Source organism: Salmo salar, chromosome 07 (genome assembly GCF_965601325.2).
Source record: "Salmo salar chromosome 07, fSalSal1, whole genome shotgun sequence".
NCBI lineage: Eukaryota > Metazoa > Chordata > Actinopteri > Salmoniformes > Salmonidae > Salmo > Salmo salar.
The window spans coordinates 31,495,811-31,519,299 of NC_138297.1; the positions used below are offsets into that span (position 1 = coordinate 31,495,811).

At 42.5% G+C, this 23,489-nt stretch overlaps 1 protein-coding gene across 4 annotated transcripts in view; it reads right to left on the reverse strand.

Annotated features, from left to right (window-relative positions):
* Positions 1–2,745: 2,745 nt before the first annotated feature.
* The window catches only part of mtm1 (myotubularin 1), a 71,729-nt gene continuing 50,985 nt past the window's right edge, over positions 2,746–23,489 (reverse strand). The window contains exons 10-16 of one of the 4 annotated variants that reach the window (XM_014207110.3): positions 23,257–23,442; positions 22,737–22,892; positions 22,413–22,460; positions 21,931–22,023; positions 18,661–18,774; positions 17,187–17,363; positions 2,746–8,892 (exon numbers count right to left, since the gene is read on the reverse strand). In XM_014207110.3, coding sequence (XP_014062585.1) covers positions 8,713–8,892; positions 17,187–17,363; positions 18,661–18,774; positions 21,931–22,023; positions 22,413–22,460; positions 22,737–22,892; positions 23,257–23,442 — 954 coding nt within the window. In that variant the 3' untranslated portion in view covers positions 2,746–8,712. 4 annotated transcript variants of the gene reach the window in all.

Below are 23,489 nucleotides of genomic sequence, written 5' to 3' on the forward strand. Positions count from 1 at the left end.
TTGACCTTAAAATGGGACAGTTTTTGTAAAAAAAATGTTTTACCTTGAAATCAAATCACATCACTAATGGCTGTCAATTTACCACCACAAACCGATGCTGGCGCTAAGACCGCACTCAACGAGCTGTATAAGGCCATAAGCAAACAAGAAAATGCTCAACCAGAGGCGGCGCTCCTAGTGGGACTTTAAAGCAGGGAAACTTAAATCAGTTTTACCTAATTTCTACCAGCATGTTACATGTACAACCAGAGTAAAAAAAAAAAAAAACTCTAGACCACCTTTACCCCAAACACAGAGACGTGCACAAAGCTCTCCCTCGCCCTCCATTTGGCAAATCTGACCATAACTCTATCCTCCTAATTCCTGCTTAAAACCTCTTAAGGATCGGACCCTTTTTTTCAAATTTTCGCCTAAAATGACATACCCAAATCTAACTGCCTGAAGCAAGGATATGCATATTCTTGATACCATTTGAAAGGAAACACTTTGAAGTTATTGGAAAAGTGAAATTAATGTAGGAGAATATAACACATTAGATCTGGTAAAATATATATTTTTTAATAAAAAAAAATCTACAAAAAACTAATTTAAAATCATCTTTGAAATGCAAGAGAAAGGCCACAATGTATTATTCCAGCTTAAGCGCAAATTTAGATTTTGGCCACTAGAAGGCCGTGAACCATTGCATTTCTGTTCTAAATGTTGTATCAAGTCCGCCCAAATGTGCCTAATTGGTTTATTAATACATTTTCAAGTTCATAATTGTGCACTCTCAAACAATAGCATGGTATTCTTTCACTGTAATAGCTACTGTAAATTGGACAGTGCAGTTAGATTAACAAGAATTTAAGCTTTCTGCCCAAATCAGATATATCTATGACCTGGGAAATGTTCTTGTTACTTACAACCTCAGTCTAATCACATTGGGGCACGTTAGCTCAACCGTCCCGTGGGGGGGGGGGGGGGGGCACCGATCCCGTAGAGGTTAAAAGCAAAAACTAAAGCAGGAAGTACCAGTGACTCACTCAATACGGAAGTGGTCAGGACTGGAATATGTTCCGGGATTCTTCCGATGGCATTGAGGAGTACACCACATCAGTCACTGGCTTCCCCAATAAGTGCATCGATAACGTCGTCCCCACAGTGACCGTATGTACATACCCCAACCAGAAGCCATGGATTACAGGCAACATCTGCACTGAGATAAAGGGTAGAGCTGCCGCTTTCAAGGAGCGGGACTCTAACCCGGATGCTTATAAGAAATTCCGCTATGCCCTCCGACGAACCATCAAACAGGCAAAGCGTCAATACAGGACCAATATTGAATCCTACTACACTGGCTCCGATGCTTGTTGGATGTGGCAGGGCTTGCAAACTATTACGGACTACAAAGGGAAGCACAGCCACGAGCTTCCCAGTGACACGAGCCTACCAGACGAGATAAATGACTTCAATGCGCACTTCGAGGCAAGCAACACTTAAGCATGCATGAGAGCACCAGCTGTTCTGGACAACTGTGTGATCACTCTCTCCGTAGCCAATGTAAGTAAGATCTTTAAACAGGTCAACATTCACAAGGCCGCAGGGCCAGACGGATTACCAAGACGTGTACTCCGAGCATGCGCTGACCAACTGGCAAGTGTCTTCACTGACATTTTCAACCTGTCCCTTACTGAGTCTGTAATACCAACATGTTTCAAGCAGACCACCATAGTCCCTGTGCCCAAGAACACCAAGGTAATGACTACATCTGTAGCCATGAAGTGCTTTGAAAGGCTGGTCATGGCTCACATCAACACCATTATCCCAGAAACCCTAGACCCACTCCAATTTGCTTACCGCTCCAACAGATCCACATATGATGTGATCTCTATTGCACTCCACACTGCCCTTTCACACCTGGAAAAAAAGAACACCTACGTGAGAATGCTATTGACTACAGTTCAACACCATAGTGCTCTCAAAGCTCATCACTAAGCTAAGGACCCTGGGACTAAACACCTCCCTCTGCAACTGGATCCTGGCCTTCCTGACGGGCCACCCCCAGGTGGTAAGGGTAGGTAACAATGCATCTGCCACGCTGATCCTCAACACGGGGGCCCCTCAGGGGTGTCCCCTCCTATACTCTCTGTTCACCCATGACTGCATGACCAAGCACAACTCCGTCATCATTAAGTTTGCCGATGACAACAGTGGTAGGCCTGCTCACCGACAACGATGAGACCGTCTATAGGGAGGTCAGAGACCTGGCAGTGTGGTGCCAGGATAACAACCTATCCCTCAACATAATCAAGACAAAGGAGATGATTGTGGACTACAGGAAAAGGAGGGCCAAGCACGCCCCCATTTTTATCAATGGGGCTATAGTGGAGTAGGTTGAGAGCTTCAAGTTCCTTGGTGTCCACATCACCAGCAAACTAGAACGGTCCAAACACACCAAGACAGTCGTGAAGAGGGCACAACAAAGCCTATTCCCCCTCAGGAAACTAAAACGATTTCGCATGCTTCCTCAGATTTTCAAAAGGTTCTAAAGCTGCACCATCGAGAGCATCCTGACTTGTTGCATCACTGCTTGGTATGGCAACTGGTTGGCCTCCGACTGCAAGGCACAACAGAGGGTAGTGCGTACAGCCCAGCACATTTAAAGTTTTTACTTCAGTTTATTTAGTAAATACTTTAACACTTATTTTTCTTAAAACTGCTTTGTTGGTTAAGGGCTTGTAAGTAAGCATTTCACAGCACATGTGACAAATAACATTTTATTTTATTTGAAATACATAATCTCCAGATATTACTTTGTCAAAACAACAAAATAACTAGGGCTCAACAACGAGTGAAATTTCGGTTAAAATCTTCCTAGAAGTCACAGAGGGTGCACAGAGGGACATGCCAAAGTGACTCATTTCGTGGAACAACCCCACTAATGGAATAGACCTAGTGAACGTTCAGTAGTCTGAATGTCATTCTTAGTAGGAATCGATTCCAGGGAGCTAGAAAATATCTCATTTAAATGCAGCTATAATGTATAAAACAAGCATTTTGGACCAATTCCAATATCCTAAGGAGACGTGAACTGGTGCTTCGGTTATATTTAGGGCTGAGATATGCTATGATGGGACAAGCTCTGAATATTCACAATCTTCTCCGATCCACAATTTTCACATCAGCAGACATTACATAAGATATTTTGCACATTTCCTTATGATCTCCTGAATAAATAAAGGATAAATTACCACAAGAATTTGAATGAAAGAATCAATCCATTTTTTTTTTAAAGTGAGAAATCTTTAAATTAATTTAATCAGCATTATTTACACAACAAGAGCCGGTCAAAACAATCAACAGTGGAGCACTCATACATGACAGGGAGTAGTACAGCCCGGATCCCACATCGATTTGTGTTGTCTTGCCAAAACTCCCATGTAGTCTGGGTGCAAGTCTGTTTCTGCTCGTTATGGCATGAACAGAAAGTAAGCCTCATCTGAGCCAGGACATCCCATAGGGCAAGAGCCCATCTCCTATTTCAGTAGGGTGAGGCAGGTGGTTGTAAAAGTACACCCCCTGGACAGAACGCCCCCTGAAAGACACTCAAGCTAACTCCTATGGTCACGAGTCATGACTCACAAGGACTTTGCAAGACAGCACAAACTGATTTGGAACTAGGCTAGGGAGTCGTAAGTAGGCATTAATATGACAAAGAAACCCCTCCTTTAGACTATATATTACCTACGTTAAGATGTAATAAATGAAGAAAATAAAAAATTCATGAGTGACAGTTTGTCCACGTCCCAAATTGTACCCTAGTCCCTATATAGTGCACTACTTTTGTAGGGTGCCATTTATCAGAGTCCTCAATTCCTCAAGGTCTGGCATTTAATCCAACTTGCTATGGGAATGTTTACAGCTGTGCCTTTGTTTACAAACTACTGTCCATGCATAGACTTCTTATTGTGGAAAACGGAATCATCTACTTGTCAGAGGAGTCTACTTGGTAGTAGTAGTAGGTTTTAACAGTTCCCATAACCATTCTGGCATTTCATTTGACCATGGGGGAAAAAGAGCTACTCCTTAAACACCGAAATTCGAGTTTGATTGAATCACGCACCAAGTTTCACAATCACAGGTAAAGAACCAAAAGGAACTGAATCGATTCCCGATTGAATCAAATCTCCCATGAATCATGATTCAAACATGATTTACTGTCCTCTGTTCTATGTTAGAAAGCAAAAATGCCCGTAAGGTAAAATAAAACAAACTAAAGAAAACTACATTTATGGAACAACAAATCCACAAATTATTAACCAACCATTCAAAGCAACAAAAAAGACATGTCTTATTACTTTCCTTTTTATAAAACGTGTCAAATTTTACACAAAATAAAATAATTATATTTTACAACAATATAACTTTTCTACAGTAAAATAGGTTTTGTTTGAGGTAATTATACTGAACACAAATATAAAAGAAACATGTAAAGTGTTGGTCCCTTGTTTCATGAGCTGAAATAAAAGATCCCACAAATTTTTCATATGCACAAAAAGCATATTTCTTTCAAATTTTGTGCACAAATGTGTTACATCCCTGTTAGTGAGCATTTCTCCTTTGCCAAGATAATCCATCCACCTGACAGGTGTGTCAAATCATGAAGCTGATTAAGCAGCATGATCATTACACAGGTGCACCTTGTGCTGGGGGCAATAAAAGGCCACTCTAAAATGTGGAGTTTTGTCACACAACACAATGCCCCAGATGTCTCAAGTTGAGGGAGTGTACAATTGGCATGCTGACTGCAGGAATGTCCACCAGAGCTGTTGCCAGAGAATTGAATGTTAATTTCTCTACCATAAGCCGCCTGCAAGAGAATTTTGCAGTACGTCCAATCGGCCACACAACCGCAGACCATGTGTAACTCCATCAGCCCAGGACCTCCACATCCGGCTTCTTCACCTGCGGGAATGTCTCAGCCCAGCCACCTGGACAGTTGATGAAATTGTGGGTTTGCACAACCGAAGATTTTCTGCACAAACTGTCTCAGGGAAGCTCATCTGCGTGCTCGTCGTCCTCACCAGGGTCTCGACCTGACAGCAGTTCGGCGTCGTAACCGACTTCAGTGGGGACATTATCACCATCGATGGCCATTGGAACATTGGAGAAGTGTGCTCTTCACGGATGAATCCTAGTTTCAACTGCACCGGGCAGATGGCATACGGCGTCATGTGGGCGAGCGGTTTGCTGATGTCAATGTTGTGAACAGAGTGCCCCATGGTGGCGGTGGGGTTATGTTATGGGCAGGCATAAGCTACAGACAACGAACACAATTGCATTTTAACAATGGCAATTTGAAAGCACAGAGATACCATGACAAGATCCAGAGGCCCATTGTCGTGCCATTCTTTCGGCGCTATCCCGTTTCAGCATAATATTGCATGGCCCCATGTCGCAAGGATCTGTCACACAAAACCTGGAAGATGAAAATGTCCCAGTTCTTCCATGACCTGCATACTCAACAGCCATGTCACCCATTGAGCATGTTTGGGATGCTCTGGATCGACGTGTACGACAGCGTGTTCCAGTTCCCGCCAATAACTTAGCACAGCCATTGAAGAGGAGTGGGACAACATTCCACAGGCCACCTGATCAACTCAATGTGAAGATGTGTTGCGCTGCATGAGGCAAATGGTGGTCACACCAGATACTGACTGGGTTTCTGATCCATGCCGCTACCTTTGTTTTTAAGGTATCTGTGACCAACAGATGCAGATCTGTATTCCCAGTCATGTGAAATCCACAGATTAGGCCCTAATGAATTTATTTAAATTGACTGATTTCCTTATATGAACTGTAACTCAGTAAAATCTTTGAAATTGTTGCATGTTGCATTTATATTTTTGTTCAGTGTACATCAGTTACTGTACTTGTACAAAGTAAAAAATAAAAATAGATTTTTGTCTTTTACATTTTTCGCTAAAAACAAATCAACCAACTAACACAATCAAACAACAAAGTCTTCTGCGATGTGGTTATTTTTCCCTTGCAGCCTCGTTTTTTACTTTCCCCCCCTTATTGAGGCCAAAGACTTCCAAAGTGATGCATTCTGGTGCGGCATTAGGGAGCCGCTAGTGCCCTCATTCTTTCCCCACCACCACCACCATCTTTCAACATGGGTGACCGCCAACAAGCCTTCTAAGTCATATCTATTCATTCTCTTGTATGGCATTGCCAAATCCAGCATGGTGACCGTTTTAAAACAAGCGTAACCCACCCAAAGAGTCTTTACCAGAACGAACCCACAGCAACCCATCAACCGTTTCCTTTCCCCTTCTTTCTCCCCCCTGACGACGAATCAGGATTTGACTTTCCCACGCCACAACAAATCAGGTGCTTCCTTTTTCCTGCCACAACCAATCGGGTGCTTTCTTTCCCTTTCTCCCCGCCACAGAGGAACGATGATAAAGACAAAATGTATAGTTTGAGCAGAGAGGAAGAGGTGAAGCGAGAGGTTTCACTCCTGCCAAAATATATATATATAAAAATTGCCCAATGTGTTTCTATGGGCAATTTTTTTACCTAAGCTTGTCGCCTGCCTTGCTGCCTTTGGGTCAACGACTCCCATTGCTGGGGCAGAGACATGAGCATCTCATCATTATATACAGATCTCTGGTTTGGGTACAAAACGTCTGCCTGAGGTTGAACCTCAGATGGTCAAAGGCACAGAACTGGACCCGACCAGCGGTCCCGAGAACACTGGACCTGCCCTGTAAATAGTTACTAAACATTTCTAGACTTCTTTTTACTAATCTTATCCCAAACTCTATGGTAGTTATTGTCCAAAGAACTGTATCTTGTCTGAGAATACTTGGGACACCTTATTGTTGTCCCTTGAAAGGTTTTAAACTATTCTGGACTTTTCCACCTCTCTGGTTGTTGCTCTTGTCAAAATAACTTTTTCCTGCCCATAGTCTTTTGGAGAATACTCTGTGGAAGTCCTAAAACCTTTAAATCAAGCAAACTTGATCTAAACCATTTTGCTCCCTGGATTGAGATAAAGTGGTTTGAGACAAATGTTTAAAGATGGAATGCGCAGTAGGCAAAACAGCGCCACTGTCCGCCCCACGGCCGTTATCATTTTTGTTTTGTTGACGAAGCAGAGCTGGGGAGCGTTGCGCATCGTGGTAAAAGAAATTGCATTACATATGCCTTCTATTCTATCGCATGTGCAATGATGTCGAAGGGAAATAACCAGAATTAGTTGTTTGCCGTAACTTCTTTGTTGTTATAATCGCAAATGGACGTGGCAGTTTCACCATTTGGGATTCCAGGTTTAAGTTTATGCCAAGAGGAGTTTGACCGGTTTTAAGGTGACAGGTTCTAAGGTTCTCAAGTTTTAGGTTGGCAAAATGAGAGTCCCGTTGATGCAGAACTTTATTGGACTGACTGAGTGGACCTAGCCTGGTGCCAGATCTGTTTGTGCTGTCTTGCCAATTCCTATGGTCATTGTCATACATGACATGCATTGAGTTCGCAAGACAGCACTAACAGATCTGAGACCAGGCTAGGGTGGACATTGTTGGAGATAAAACTCACAGCTCCTCTAATAAAAACCAATACAACTCAGTGTCCTGTCTCTCCATAGACCTTCTACAGTACAATACATGGGGATACTAGGCCCACTGGACATCTCATAGAGTGGACTACAGTCAACCCCTGATAAATGCAAGGACTTAGGGCTGTTACGAATGTATGCAGTAAACTGAAGGATGCAGATATTCAGAGAATTTAAGTGAGTTGAGACTGGGGAACTGCAGGGTTTGTACTTACCCAACTTATGGGAGTCGACTGAAGTTACTCTAGTTTGTTATCCAAACTTAACTGGTTGACTGGACTGGTATTGCTCATATTGAGGACATTTGTACAGGTGCACACTGATTTAAGTCAGCCAAATGCACTAATAATCAAACTTTCTCTTTTTAGTATGTTTGTCATAACAGTTTAACAATTCCCTTTTCAGGTCTTGGAGTTGACACAGTGTACAGAGTTCAAGAGGAGCAGGGGCAATGTTCCCATTCTTTACCCTTCTGGAAGTGTGCACTCGTTCAACCCCCCTCGTGGATTTAAAAGGAATGGACTGGTGTGAGTAATACGATGGAAACTCCCTCCAGCCTTGCTTTTACCAGTGCAATGCATAAGCTTGATGGGGAGAAAATGAGTGCACACTTCTATGTAAAGTGTAGAGAATCGTAATGCAGCCATTGAATTTTAACCCTTCACACATGTCCTTTAGTATAGTTTATCTACAACACACTGAGTATTTATTTTATTTCGTATTAAGGCTTCTCTGTTTTTGCAGAAAAAAAACAACGTTATACAAAAGTTGTCAAAAGGCTGTACTGTGACATATTGCATAATCACCATAGTTACGTTTTTGTTATGGTCATACGTCATGATTTCCATGTTATTATCGTCTCCATTATTACTTTACTAACGCTATGTACAAAAAACAACTTATTGTGTCTGTGTCAGGGTCAAATTACATGTCGATTCAGGAAGTGAATTGAAATTCTAATTCAAGAATCTGAAAAATTCCTATTTGGAATAAATTTCACTTTACAACTCTTAAATTAGGAATTTCTATTTCCTTTGATTCATTGACATCGAAGTAACCTCAACCCTGACGAACAAACACACACTCACGTGTGTGTTTGAGTACCCCACTCAGAAAGGGGTGTGCAGGTGCGTGATGTGCTGCGTGGGCGAGGCCGTATTGGGGGCAGAGCTATTTGATAGGTGGGAGGAGTTAGGGGAGGAGTCAGTGAGCTGCAGTTCCTCTAGTTTCTTCAGGTATTCGTCTCTCAGTGCCAGGAGCTCCATGTAACGCTGTTCCACTGGACTCTGCTGCTGTAGAATAGAGTAGAGACAGATAGAGTAGAGTACGATAGGATAGGACAGAATAGATTACAACCACCACCAGGTGGAAGCAAAGAGAGAAATGAGAGGGAGATGGATGGATGGGGAGCGAAGAGGGAGAGAGAGAGACGGGGGTAGGGAGCAGGGTGAGGAGGGGAGAGCGAGAGAGTGGGTAGAGAGAGAAGGTGTGGGGGAGAGAGTAAAAAAATACTTGAATGATATGCAAACAATGCAAAAAGATCAGCATATAAACAAACAAAAGAGGTGTACAGACAGATTTTTCTTTTTACATGTACATTCTACACACATTTTACATACAAAGCATTTTTTCCCACAGTAGTTACAGTATATAGCAAGAAAATAGTTATTTGGTATACATTACATCTGGATAGATAGTACTTAAACACACACAGCAGGGGTGTCAAACTCAATCCTGCTGGTTTTTGGTTTTTCCTTTTAATTAAGCCCGAGACAACCAGGTGAGGGGAGTTCTTTACTAATTAGTGACCTTAATTCATCAACCTAATACAAGGGAAGAGTGAAAACCCGCAGACACTTGGCCCTCCGTGGAGTGAGTTTGACACGTGACATACTGTATACATTATATATTGTGTTTTCAGTCAATTATTACAGTGCATTCGGAAAGAATTCAGATTTACACACAATACATGATGACAAAGCAAAAACAGGTTTTTAGACATTTTTCAACATTCATTAAAAAAAAAAACTGAAAAAAAATCACATTTACATAAGTATTCAGACCCTTTACTCAGTACTTTGTTGAAGCACTTTTGGCAGCGATTACAGCCTCGAGTCTTCTTGGGTATGACGCTACAAGCTTGAAGTTTCATTATTCTCTGCAGATCCTCTCAAGCTCTGTCAGGTTGGATGGGGAGCGTTGCTGCACAGCTATCTTCAGGTCTCTCCAGAGATGTTCGATCGGGTTCAAGTTTGGGCTCTTGCTGGGCCACTCAAGGACATTCAGAGACTTGTCCCGAAGCCACTCCTGCATTGTCTTGGCTGTGTGCTTAGGGTCGTTGTCCTGTTGGAAGGTGAACCTTCGCCCAAGTCCGAGGTCGTGAGCATGTTTTCATCAAGAGTATTTATCTGGTCAATATGTCAGTGTATTATGTCTGTTTGTAACAGTGTGTTATACAGTTGAAGTCGGAAGTTTACATACACTTAGGTTGGAGTCATTAAAACTCGTTTTTCAACCACACCACAAATTTCTTGTTAACAAACTATAGTTTTGGCAAGTCGGTTAGGACATGTACTTTGTGCATGACAAGTTATTTTCCAACAATTGTTTACAGACAGATTATTTCACGTATAATTCACTGTATCACAATTCCAGTGGGTCAGAAGTTTACATAGGCACAGTCAACTTAGTTTTTAAACAGCTTGGAAAATTCCTGAAAATGATGTCATGGCTTTAGAAGCTTCTGATAGGCTAATTAGCATAATTTGACTCAATTGGAGGCATACCTGTGGATGCATTTCAAGGCCTACCTTCAAACTCAGTGCCTCTTTGCTTGACATCATGGGAAAATCAAAAGAAATCAGACAAGACCTCAGAAAATAAATTGTAGACCTCCACAAGTCTGGTTCATCCTTGGGAGCAATTTCCAAACGCCTGAAGGTACCACGTTCATCTGTACAAACAATAGTACGCAAGTATAAACACCATGGGACCACGCAGCCGTCATACCGCTCAGGAAGGACACGCGTTCTGTCTCCTTGAGATGAACGTGCTTTGGTGTGAAAAGTGCAAATCAATCCCAGAACAACAGCAAAGGACCTTGTGAAGATGCTGGAGGAAACAGGTACAAAAGTATCTATATCCACAGTAAAACGAGTCCTATATCGACATAACCTGAAAGGCCGCTCAGCAAGGAAGAAGCCACTGCTCCAAAACCACCATAAAAAAGACAGACTACGGTTTGCAACTGCACATGGGGACAAAGATCGTACTTTGTGGAGAAATGTCCTCTGGTCTGATGAAACAAAATAGAACTGTTTGGCCATAATGACCATTGTTATGTTTGGAGGAAAAAGGGGGAGGCTTGCAAGCCGAAGAACATCATCCCATCCGTGAAGCGGGGTGGCAGCATCATGTTGTGGGGGTGCTTTGCTGCAGGAGGGACTGGTGCACTTCACAAAATAGATGGCATCATGAGGAAGTAAAATTACGTGGATATATTGAAGCAACATCTCAAGACATCAGTCAGGAAGTTAAAGCTTGGTCGCAAATGGGTCTTCCAAATGGACAATGACCCCAAGCATACTTCCAAAGTTGTGGCAAAATGGCTCAAGGACAACAAAGTCAAGGTATTGGAGTGGCCATCACAAAGCCCTGACCTCAATCCCATAGAATATTTGTGGGCAGAACTGAAAAAGCGTGTGCGAGCAAGAAGGCCTACAAACCTGACTCAGTTACACCAGCTCTATCAGGAAGAATGGGCCAAAATTCACCCAACTTGTTGTGGGAAGCTTGTGGAAGGCTACCCGAAATGTTTGATCCAAGTTAAACAATTTAAAAGGCAATGCTACCAAATACTAATTGAGTATATGTAAACCTCTGACCCACTGGGAATGTGATGAAAGAAATAAAAGCTGAAATAAATCATTTTCTCTACTATTATTCTGACATTTCACATTCTTAAAATAAAGTGGTGATCCTAACTGACCTAAGACAGAGAATTTTTACTAGGTATAAATGTCAAGAATTGTGAAAAACTGAGTTTAAATGTATTTGGCTAAGGTGTATGTAAACTTCCAACTTCAACTGTGTGTGAATATGTGATTGCATTATAAATTGTATTTGAATGTTTAAGGCCTCTTGGAAGATAAGTCCAAATGAGGACTAACAGAGATCCTAATAAAATCAAACCTCTCTGTACTTTGCTCTGTTCATATTTCCCTCAATCCTGACTAATCTCCCAGTCCCTGCTGCTGAAAAACATCCCTACAGCATGATGTTGCCACCACCATGCTACACCGTAGGCCTGGTGCCAGGTTTCCTCCAGACGTGATACTTGGCATTCAGGCCAAAGAGTTCAATCTTAATTTCATCAGACCAGAGAACCTTGTTTCTCATTTACTGAGAGTCCTTCAGGTGCCTTTTGGCAGACTCCTCGCGGGCTGTCGTGCCTTTTACTGAGGAGTGGCTTCACTCTACCTAAAAGGCCTGATTGGTGGAGTGCTGCAGAAATTGTTGTCCTTCTGGAAGGGCCTCCCATCTCCACAGAGGAACTTTAGAGCTCTGTCAGAGTGACCATCGGGTTCTTGGTCACCTCCCTGACCAAGGCCCATCTCCTCCAATTGCTCAGTTTGGCCGGGCGGCCAGCTCTAGGAAGAGTCTTTGTGGTTCCAAACTTCTTCAATTTAAGAATGTTGCCCACTGTGTTCTTGTGGACCTTCAATGCTGCAGAAATGTTTTGGTACCCTTCCCATGATCTGTGCCTCGACATAATCTTGTCTCGGATCTCTACAAATGAAAAAACCAAGCCATGCGGTCGAAGGAATTATCTGACATGCACTGTCAACTGTGGGACCTTACATAGACAGGTGTGTACCTTTCCAAATCATGTCAAAATCAATGGAATTTACCACATGTGGACTCCAATCAAGTTGTAGAAACATCTAAAGGATGATCAATGGAAACAGGATGCACCTGACCTCAATTTCGAGTCTCATAGCAAAGGGTCTGAATACTTATGTAAATAAGTACCCTCTATTTTCCAACTGTTCTGTTTCACATACAGTACATTCAAAACCTTTCTAAATCGCATAGTATGTACAGACGTAAGTTAATGATGAATATTTTTCCTATAAGTATTATTATATTGATGATTTATTGACTATGGCTTTCCAAATCTCCCAACAGTGCTATTTGTAGGGTTCATTTTAGGTAAATGTTTGGTTTTCAGCCATTCCTGAACCTGACCAGAAACTAGCTACATACTGTAGGGGAAATATCAGAATAAGTGATCTAATGATTCTGTCTCTTCGCAGAAAAATCTGCCGAGTTAAGATGGTTGTGTGCCCATAACATTCTGTTGTTGGCAAGAATTTTGTATAATCATTTTAATATAAAAAAAACCTGGTTTGAATCAAGCGTTGTTGTGTGCATCACTTGATAAATCATGTGCCATGGAATCATCGGCACATTGAAAATCTCTTCCCAACTACTTTTTCAACCTGTATGGCGATGCTGTCAAAATGTTGGTCCTCAAATGAAAGTTATATTTTTTCTATTTATGAACATGTTTTGGTGCCAATTTTAGTCTTTAACGAAGGGCAGACAAAAAAGTTTCTCTAACTTCTCCACTTGCCTCCATTTGTGCGGTAATGCTACTATCAGTTGGTTCTAATTTTAGATAACAAAAATACATGGAAATGTTCTCTCTAACTGCACATTACTCCAACTTTCCTATTCATAATATCATTAGCAAAGATAGTTCCGTATTTATTTTTATTCCGTAAAGATTTTATTTTTTATTTGTGATCAATTAGTATATTTGAGTTTAACCATAATATTTGTTCTGTCTTTTCTGGGGGATGAAACTGGAATTGCAAAAGTATGGATTGTTTTACAAAGGGAAATAATTAGAAAATGGTTCCATTTTCAGTTAACTGAAAGTGAGAGGTTCTAATCTGGATAGAGGTTTAATGATTTAATATTTAATAATTTTAGCCTCCTGAAATCATATTCATTATAAATAAGCATGTTTAATTTTGTCTGGCTTATTGTTCCAAATAATGTTCAATATTTTTTGCTTATATAATGAAAAAAATGTATTGTTCTGAATAGGCAGGGCCATAAGTAAATAGATAAACTGTGATATGACTAAAGAATTAAAATCAGGGAGATTTTTCCACAAATAGACCCTACAACATAGGGTCAAAGCACTCAAACCTGACTTGAGATTCAATAAGACTTTTTTCTGTCAATTCCGCATTGATATTAATGTTAGGTTCCTCTTTAAACAAGGTATTGTCGGATATTATTCATCCTGATCAGACAGGTTTTTTACATGGGCGATACATTGGCGATAATATAAGACAAGTACTGGAAACAATAGAATACTATGAAACATCAGGGAAACCAGGTCTGGTAATCATGGCAGATTCTGAAAAGGCTTTTGATAAAGTACGACTAGAATTTATATATAACGGCTTAGACTATTTTAATTTTGGAGAATCTCTTATACAATGGGTTCAAGTTATTAGTAAAACAACAAATAATGGCTACTTCTCAGAAATAATTAAACTGTCGGCGTAAAACAAGGTTGTCCACTGTCGGCGTATCTATTTATTATGGCCATCAAAATGTTAGCTATTAACATCAGATCAAACAATAATATAGAGGGGCTAGAAATCCAAGGCTTAAAAACCAAGGTGTCATTGCATGCTGACAACTCAAGTTTCCTCTTAAATCTGCAATCTGGATCCCTGCACAGTCTCATAGAGGATCTAGATAATTTTCTAACCTCTCTGGATTACAACTGAACTATTGTACGATAAGTGTACCATATTACGTATTGGATTGCTAAAAAAATACAACTTTTACATTACCGTTTAGTTTATCAATAAAATGATCTGACGGTGAAGTGGACATACTCAGTATTCATATCCCTAAAGAAAGAAATTAATTCACTGCAACAAATTTCAATAGAAAGTTAGCAAAAATAGGAAATAAGATCTTGCTACCATAGAACAGAGTGCTGACTGGAGAGCTGGATTCAATTTTCCGCTGAAATAACATGCCTGTAGCTCAGGAACAGAAGCAAGGATATTCTTGATACCATTTGAAAAGAAACACTTTGAAGTTTGTGAAAATTAATGTAGGAGAATATAACACATTAGATCTGGTAAAAGAAAATACAAAGAAAAAAAATAACTTTTTGGAGGTATTTTTTTGTACCATCATCTTTGAAATGCAAGAGAAAGGCCATAATGTATTATTCCAGGCCAGGTGCAATTTAGATTTTGGCCACTAGATGGCAGCAGCGTATATGCAAGGTTTTAGACTGATCCAATGAACCATTGTATTTCTGTTCAAAATGTTGCATTAAGACTGCTCAAATGTGCATAATTGGTTACTTAATAAGCTTTCAAGTTCATAACTCTGCACTCTCCTCAAACAATAGGATGGTATGCTTTCACTGTAATAGCACTGTAATAGTAAATTGGACAGTGCAGTTAGATTAATTCTATGCCCTATGCATTTTTCTAGGATTTTTGCATCACAACACTGAAGTCTAAAGGGCCTCCAGTTTTTTAGATGGACTGGATCTTTATACTTACCACCTGGGTCCAGTCTCAGTAATAGTGAAATCAGACCTTCTTGCTGAGTATAGTTACCATTTTTATAGAAGTGGTTAAAATTTGAGTACATCAAAAAATAAAATGATATACCTCAACTGGTATGCCATCCAGCCCTGGAGTTTACCCTGGCTTAAAGGCTTTAATTGCATAAAGAAGTTCCTCCTCTACAATTTGGCCCTCACACAAGTATTTCTGTACAGCTGTTCATTTTACAGTATTAGGGAAAAAAATCCTTACCGTTAACTTCAGTTAGTGGAAATGGAGGAGACTGCAAAGAGAACATATGCTTAAAGTATTTTGCTTCCTCTTTCAAAATATAATTTGGTGAATCATGGTTGACTGTGTGTGTGTGTGTGTGTGTGTGTGTGTGTATTGTGTAAAGAGGATTTTCAGCTCCAGTGACTCAGGCCCTGCCGAGGGGGGCCAGGGATGTTTCGGCTAGAGTGGGTGTGTGTGTGAATATCAGTGTATATGTGTGTGTTGAGGATGGGAGGGGGGTTAAAAGAGCTAGAGGGTAAGAAGGTTGTTCAGGGGTGTGTGTATGTAAGAAATGGAGGGGGCAGGCAGCGGGTGCTCTACACACATACAATTATTTAATTTACACACACACACACACACTGCAAGCCCTATAGGACGCCACGGCATCATTGCAGCCAAACCAACCAATCCCCAGAGGCGATATTTCACACTCAGACTGACCACAAGATAACCCCAACTAATTGTCCGGTGTATTTGACTGACAGTATGGTATATTCTGTGTTTTGGCTAAATCCTAACAAAACGTCAGCTAGCCAACTAGCTTACATGGTTTATCAAAATTAATCAAATTTTATTTGTCAGAGGCGCCAACAACGCAGCTTTAAGAAAATACCTAAAAAAAGTAAGAGGCAAGAATAACAAATAATTAAAGAGCAGTAGTAATATACAGGGGGTACTGGTACAGAGTCAATGTGCGGGGGCACCGGTGTCGAGGTAATATGTACATGCAGGTAGAGTTATTAAAGTGACTACGCATAGATAACAACAGAGAGTAGAAGCAGCGTAGAAGGGGGGGGGGGGGGTGGAATGCAAATAGTCTGGGTAGCCATTTGATTAGCTGTTCAGGGGTCTTATAGATTGGGGGTAGAAGCTGTTTAGAAGCCTGTTGGACCTAGATTTGGCGCTCCGTTACCGTTTGCCGTGCAATAGCAGAGAGAACAGTCTATGAATAGGGAGGCTGGAGTCTGACAATTTTTAGGGCCTTCCTCTGACACCGCCTGGTATAGAGGTCCTGGATGGCAGGAAGTTTGGCCCCGGTGATGTACTGGACCGTATGCAGTACCCTCTGTAGTGCCTTGCGGTCAGAGGCCGAGCAGTTTCCATACCAGGCAACTGCTCAGGATCGTCAGGATGCTCTCGACGGTGCAGCTGTAAAACCTTTTGAGGATCTGAGGACCCATGCCAAATCTTTTCAGTCCTGAGGGGGAATAGGTTTTGTCATGCCCTCTTCATGACTGTCTTGGTGTGCTTGGACCATGTTAGTTTGTTGGTGATGTGGACGCTAAGGAACTTGAACCTCTCAACCTGCTCCACTACAACCCCGTCGATGAGAATGGGGGCGTGCTCGGTCCTCCTTTTCCAGTAGTCCACGATCATCTCCTTTGTCTTGATCACGTTGAGGGAGAGGTTGTTGTCCTTGCACCACATGGTCAGGTCTCTGACCTCCTCCCTATTACATTTATGTTATAAATTTGTAACATCAGTTGTGATTGTTATAACAGTATTATTTAGGCCTTATGAACGAGGGTCTAGATAGCGATACAGTATATTAGCTGGACTAAATGTATGTTATGACTGTATAATGTCAGTTGTCATAAGCGGACATTATGACAGTGTTATGTAGCCTTATTACAGAGGGTAAAGTGTAACCGTACTTTCATTTATTCTCCATCCATCCTCCCATCCCGCTCTACCTGTTGTCGTATGCGTGGGTTCCAGCGGATGTAATAAGTCACCCAAAGCTCTAGGTGTCTCATGCTGGCTACGGGGTAGAGGACCCTACTGGACTCAGGAGTGTAGAAGGGGTTCAGGTAGGAAGTAGAGTCACTGTTCACCAACGACCACAGGGACACTGTCTTAGACCGTACCTCCTGGAGAGAGAGAAGGGGAGAAGAAGAAAAATGATTTGTTTAGAGAGAGAGTGAGAGAGAGAGAGAGAGAGAGAGAGGGATGGAGGAAGAGAGAGAAGGGTTTCAGGTTCATCAACGACCACACCTCCTGGTGAGAAGAATAATACTTTAGTTAAAGAGAGAGAGAGAGGTGGGAAGTATCACTGTTCACCAACGACCACAGAGACATCGTATTACACCGAACCTCCATGAGAGGGAGATGGAGGGGAAGAATAAAAATTGAGAGAGAGGGGTGTAGAAAGGGTTGAGGTAGGGGACGCGTCACTGTTGACCTAACCTAACGTAGCAGGCGTAGAAAGACGCCCGAGCCGAGTTCGCACTTCAGTTAGGTTGAAAATATTGTATCCCTGAAAACCGGACGTTAACGTTTTCTGGCGACTCCGCATAGGCTACTGTTGACCAGGGACCACAGAGACAGGTCTTAGACCACACCTCCTGGAGAGAGATGGAGAGAGAGGGATAGAGTGGGAGAACGATCAGACGTTTTTATCCAACGCAACCTACAGTTAATAGATATTTTTAGCATACGGCCCATGCTTGAATCAAACCCTGAATTACCTGAGCCATTGGAACCACAGATAGATGGAGAGAAAACTAAAGAAAGAGCGAATAAAGCAATGAGTCTCTGGACCAATAATTAGACCCTTATGCAGTCCACAAATTTTAACACTGGGATGTAAAGGGAGAGGTGTGTGTAGATAAGAGCGTATCTGTGTTTTCTAGATGTGCTGTTACGCAGACAGTCTCTTTGTTTGTGTCAGAGTGAGTGCAGTGTGTACTACTGTGTGTTGCATCCCCCCATAGTGCATTATTACTGTCTGTTTGAAACTCAGAACCAGTGATGCGTCCCATCTTTCTCCCTCTCTCTTCTGCTCTACTTCACATGATCAGGATGGAGAGAGGGAGGGGGAGGGAGCGTGGTGGGACAAAGAGAGGGAGAGAGACATATTATAGACAGGGAAAGGGTTGGAGATGAAGAGAGGGTTGGGAGTGAGAAATATTGTAGAGAGAAGAGAGGGAGTATTGGAAAGGAGGAAATGACCAAAAGATAGAGAAGTGGGGCTCTGACTCATTATGTTGTGGTCTCAGATACTTGCAGTTGTAGAGGAACAGAGAGAGTGATAAACAGAGGGAGAAAAATAGAGGAGAGAATGAGGAAAGTGACAGCATAACTTACCTTGGTGTCCCAGGCGCTCTGACAATTGTAGAGGAAGAGAGAGAGAGAGAGCGATAAACAGATAGTAACAGTCTGACTTACGTTGGTGTCTCTGGCGCTCTCACAGTTGTAGAGGAAGGTTCCAAAGCGACAGCTGAACAGGTGATCCAGGATGGTCATTAGGAGCCGCTCGTTGAACTCAAACGCTGTCGGGAACTGATGGGGAAATAAGGAAAGAAGAGAGGAGAAGGAGAAAGAGAGAAATGTAAAGCCTGGATGGCTTTCACTTCAGCAGTGATAAATTCATGAACTTATTTGACGAAAAGATCATGATCATTAGAAAGCAAATTATGGACTCCTCTTTAAATCTGCATATTTCTCTAAAGCTCAGTTGTCCTGAGTCTGCACAACACTGCCAGGACTTAGGATCAAGGGAGACATTCATGTTTTTTAATACTATATCTCTTGACACATTGATGAAAATAGTCATGGCCTCTAAACCTTCAAGCTGCATACTGGACCCTATTCCAACTAAACTACTGAAAGAGCTGCTTCCTGTGCTTGGCCCTCCTATGTTGAACATAATAAATGGCTACCTATCCACCGGATGTGTACCAAACTCACTAAAAGTGACAGCAATAAAGCCTCTCTTGAAAAAGCCAAACCTTGACCCAGAAAAATAGAAGAAAAAAAATAAATAAATCGGCCTATATCGAATCTCCCATTCCTCTCAATTTCAAAAGAAAAGCTGTTGTGCAGCAACTCACTGCCTTCCTGAAGACTAACAATGCATACGAAACGCTTCAGTCTGGTTTTAGACCCCATCATAGCACTGAGACTGCACTCGTGAAGGTGGTAAATTACCTTTTAATGGCATCAGACCAAGGCTCTGCATCTGTCCTTGTGCTCCTAGACCTTAGTGCTGCTTTTGATACCATCGATCACCACATTATTTTGGAGAGATTGGAATCCCAAATTGGTCTACACGGACAAGTTCTCACCTGGTTTAGATTTGATCTGCCGGAAAGATAGCAGTTTGTCTCTGTGGATGGTTTGTCCTCTGACAAATCAACTGTAAATTTCGGTGTTCCTCAAGGTTCCGTTTTAGGACCACTATTGTTTTCACTATATATTTTACCTCTTGGTGATGTCATTCGGAAACAATGTTAACTTCCACTGCTATGCAGACGATACACAGCTGTACATTTCGATGAAACATGGTGAAGCCACAAAATTGGCTTTCCTGGAAGCCTGTATTTCAGACATAAGGAAGTGGATGGCGGCAAATGTTTTACTTTTAAACTCGGACAAAACAGAGATGCTAATTTTAGGTACCAAGAAACAAAGAGATCTTCTGTGGGATCTAACAATTAATCTTGATTGTTGTACAGTCGTCTCAAATAAAACTGTAAAGGACCTCGGCGTTACTCTGGACCCTGATCTCTCTTTTGACGAACATATCAAGGCTGTTTCAAGGACAGATTTTTTTCCCATCTACGTAACATTGCAAAAATCAGAAACCTTTTGTCCAAAAATTATGCAGAAAAATATATCCATGCTTTTGTCACTTCTAGATTAGACTACTGCAATTCTCTACTTTCCGGCTACCCGGATAAAGCACTAAATAAACTTCAGTTTGTGCAAAACATGGCTGCTAGAATCTTGACTAGAACCAAAACATTGTATCATATTACTCCAGTGCTAGCCTCTCTAGACTGGCTTCCTGTTAAGGCTATGGCTGATTTCAAGGTTTTACTGCTACCCTACAAAGCATTACATGGGCTTGCTCCTACCTATCTTTCCGATTTGGTCCTGCCGTACATACCTACACGTACGCTACGGTCACAAGACACAGGCCTCCTTATTGTCCCTAGAATTTCTAAGCAAACAGCTGGAGGCAGGGCTTTCTCCTATAGAGATCCATTTTTATGGAATGGTCTGCCTATCCATGTGAGAGACGCAGACTCGGTCTCGACCTTTAAGTCTTTATTGAAGACTCATCTCTTCAGTAGGTCCTATGATTGAGTGTAGTCTGGCCCAGGGGGGGAAAGGTGAACGGAAAGGCACTGGAGCGACGAACCACCCTTGCTGTCTCTACCTTGCTGGTTCCCCTCTCTCCACTGGGATTCTCTGCCTCTAACCTTATTACGGGGGCTGAGTCACTAGCTTACTGGTGCTCTTCCATGCCATCCCTAGGAGGGGTGCGTCACTTGAGTGGGTTGAGTCTCTGACATGATCTTCCTGTCCGGCTTGGCGCCCCCTTCGGGTTTGTGCCGTGGGGGAGATCTTTGTGGGCTATACTCTGCCTTGTCTCAGGGTAGTAAGTTGGTGGTTGAAGATATCCCTCTAGTGGGGTGGGGGCTGTGCTTTGGCAAAGTGGGTGGGGTTATATCCTGCCTGTTTGGCCCTGTCTGGGGGTATAGTCGGACGGGGCCACAGTGTCCCCCGACCCCTCCTGTCTCAGCCTCCAGTAATTATGCTGCAATAGTTTGTGTCGGGGGGCTAGAGTCAGTCTGTTATATCTGGAGTATTTCTTCTGTCTTATCCGGTGTCCTGTGTGAATTTAAGTATGCTCCCTCTAATTCTCTCTCTCTCTTCTCTCGGAGGACCTGAGCCCTAGGACCATGCCTCAGGACTACCTGGCCTGATGACTCCTTGCTGTCCCCAGTCCACCTGGTCGTGCTGCTGCTCCAGTTTTAACGGTTCTGCCTGCAGCTATGGAACTCTGACCTGTTCACCGGACGTGCTACCTTGTCCCAGACCTGCTGTTTTCGACTCTCTCTCTACCGCACCTGCTGTCTAACTCTGAATGATCGGCTATGAAAAGTCAACTGACATTTACTCCTGAGGTGTTGACCTGTTGCACCCTCTACAACCACTGTGATTATTATTATTTGACCGTGCTGGTCATCTATGAACGTTTGAACATCTTGGCCATGTTCTGTTATAATCTCCACCCGGCTGTGCCGGGTGGAGGACTGGCTACCCCTCAGAGCCTGGTTCCTCTAGGTTCCGGCCTTTCTAGGGAGTTTTTCCTAGCCACCGTGCTTCTATATTTGCATTGCTTGCTGTTTGGGGTTTTAGGCTGGGTTTCTGTATAGCACTTTGTGACATCGGCTGATGTAAAAAGGGCTTTATAAATACATTTGATTGCTTGACTGGTTCGAAAACAACTTGTAGGCTCTGTCTCAGTTTATATTTCCTTGATTCCTTGCATCCTCTCGCCTTACTTCCTTCTCAAAACCCATTGGAGAAGAAGGTTCGAGAGGAGGGACCTTAGGCCTTCTCTCCAATACGGTTGAGAAGGTAGAGAAAGACAAATTGAGATAGAGCTGTAGCCATACACAGGTGAGTGTGTGTGTGTGTACCTACCTGTTTGGTCATCTGCCAGACACAGTCTATGAACTGTACAAAGATAGGAGACCTATCCTGGTCTGCATGGTTCTTATCCCCGTGTCCTATCCTCTACACATACACACATATACAGACAGAGAAACAATATGGCGTGTTATCAGCTTCCTGTCACTGTAGTTTGTACTTTTTGGTCACTGTAGTTTGTACTTTTTGGACATTTACATACTGTAAGACAGAGGTGATATCTATGCAATCACACAGTCATAACATTGCAGACATAGGTGCCGTAGCTGTATAACAGCTGGTACATCACATGGAGTGACAATTTCAGCCCTGGGACTGTATCATGCAAGAGTGAGGGCACACATACGTTTCTAGAAACAATGAGTTATATAGAAATAAATAAAACTCTGAACATGGACAACACAGAGCCAGGTTTTCCTGATCATAAATGTGATTAAATGTCTACGAAGAGAACAAAAAGCCTTTGTCTGACTTACAGAGGCAAACTTGTGTCCGAAGCTGATCCACTCCTTCTCCAGCAGCACCTGAATGAATTAATAAATGTATATTTATACATCTAGTTGCCTCATCAATTTGAGTACAACAATTCATACATACCTGGAATCCATTGTGTGCGCGATAGTGGCTGTCCCCTGTTCTTCCCTTACCCCTTCCCTCCCTTCCCTTCCACCCTCCATCCCTCCTACTCACCTGAAAGCCCGAGGGTACTGTAGTGGCTGTCCCCTCTTCATCACTTACCCTCTCTCTTGCTCCCACCCTCCCTCTCCCCTTTCCCCTTCTCTCCCATCCTTCTTACTCACCTGGAAGCCCCTGAGGGTGCGGTAGTGGCTGTCCAGCATCAGCATGGCCAGAGAGGTGAGCTGGGCTGTCCGGTCCCACCCATCACTACAGTGGACCACCACAGAGTTACCCCCCGATATCTTATCTGCTACCTGGATGGCTCCGGAGAGGACGAGCTGGAGAGAGGAGGAGAGTAAGAAAGTAAGAGAGAGCGAGAAAGAACAAGAGAGTTAAAGTCACTACAGTGGACCACCACACTGTTACCCCCACTGATCTTATCTGCTACCTGGATGGCTCCCAATTACACCAGCTAGAGAAGAGGAGAGGGGTGTTTAGGTGTGTGTGTGCCAGGGTTGGGCTCAATTCTAATTGAAGTCAGTCAATTCAGGAAGCAAACTGAAATTCCAATTCAGTGATTGACAAAAGACTTCTCGATATACTGAAAGGGAGAAGTCATTCATTTTTTTTATTCAAATCACTTCCTGAATTGACTGACTTCAATTCGAATTGAGCCCAATCCTGGTGCGTGCACGTCCCTACCTTGATGTGTTCTAGCCAGTGTGTAGACTCCAGACTAGACAGCCAGTGTGACTCCTCTACGTTGGGATAGACGATGTCCTTTAGCTTCTTCAGTGACTCTCTCATGACGTGGATGTTGTGTATGTCCAGAAACACCAGCTCAGCGTTCTGATAAGTGTCGTCTCCTTCGTAACCCCCACCCGTGGCCTATAGGGATGGAATAGATGTCAGAGGTTAAGGTTAGAGAGTGATGT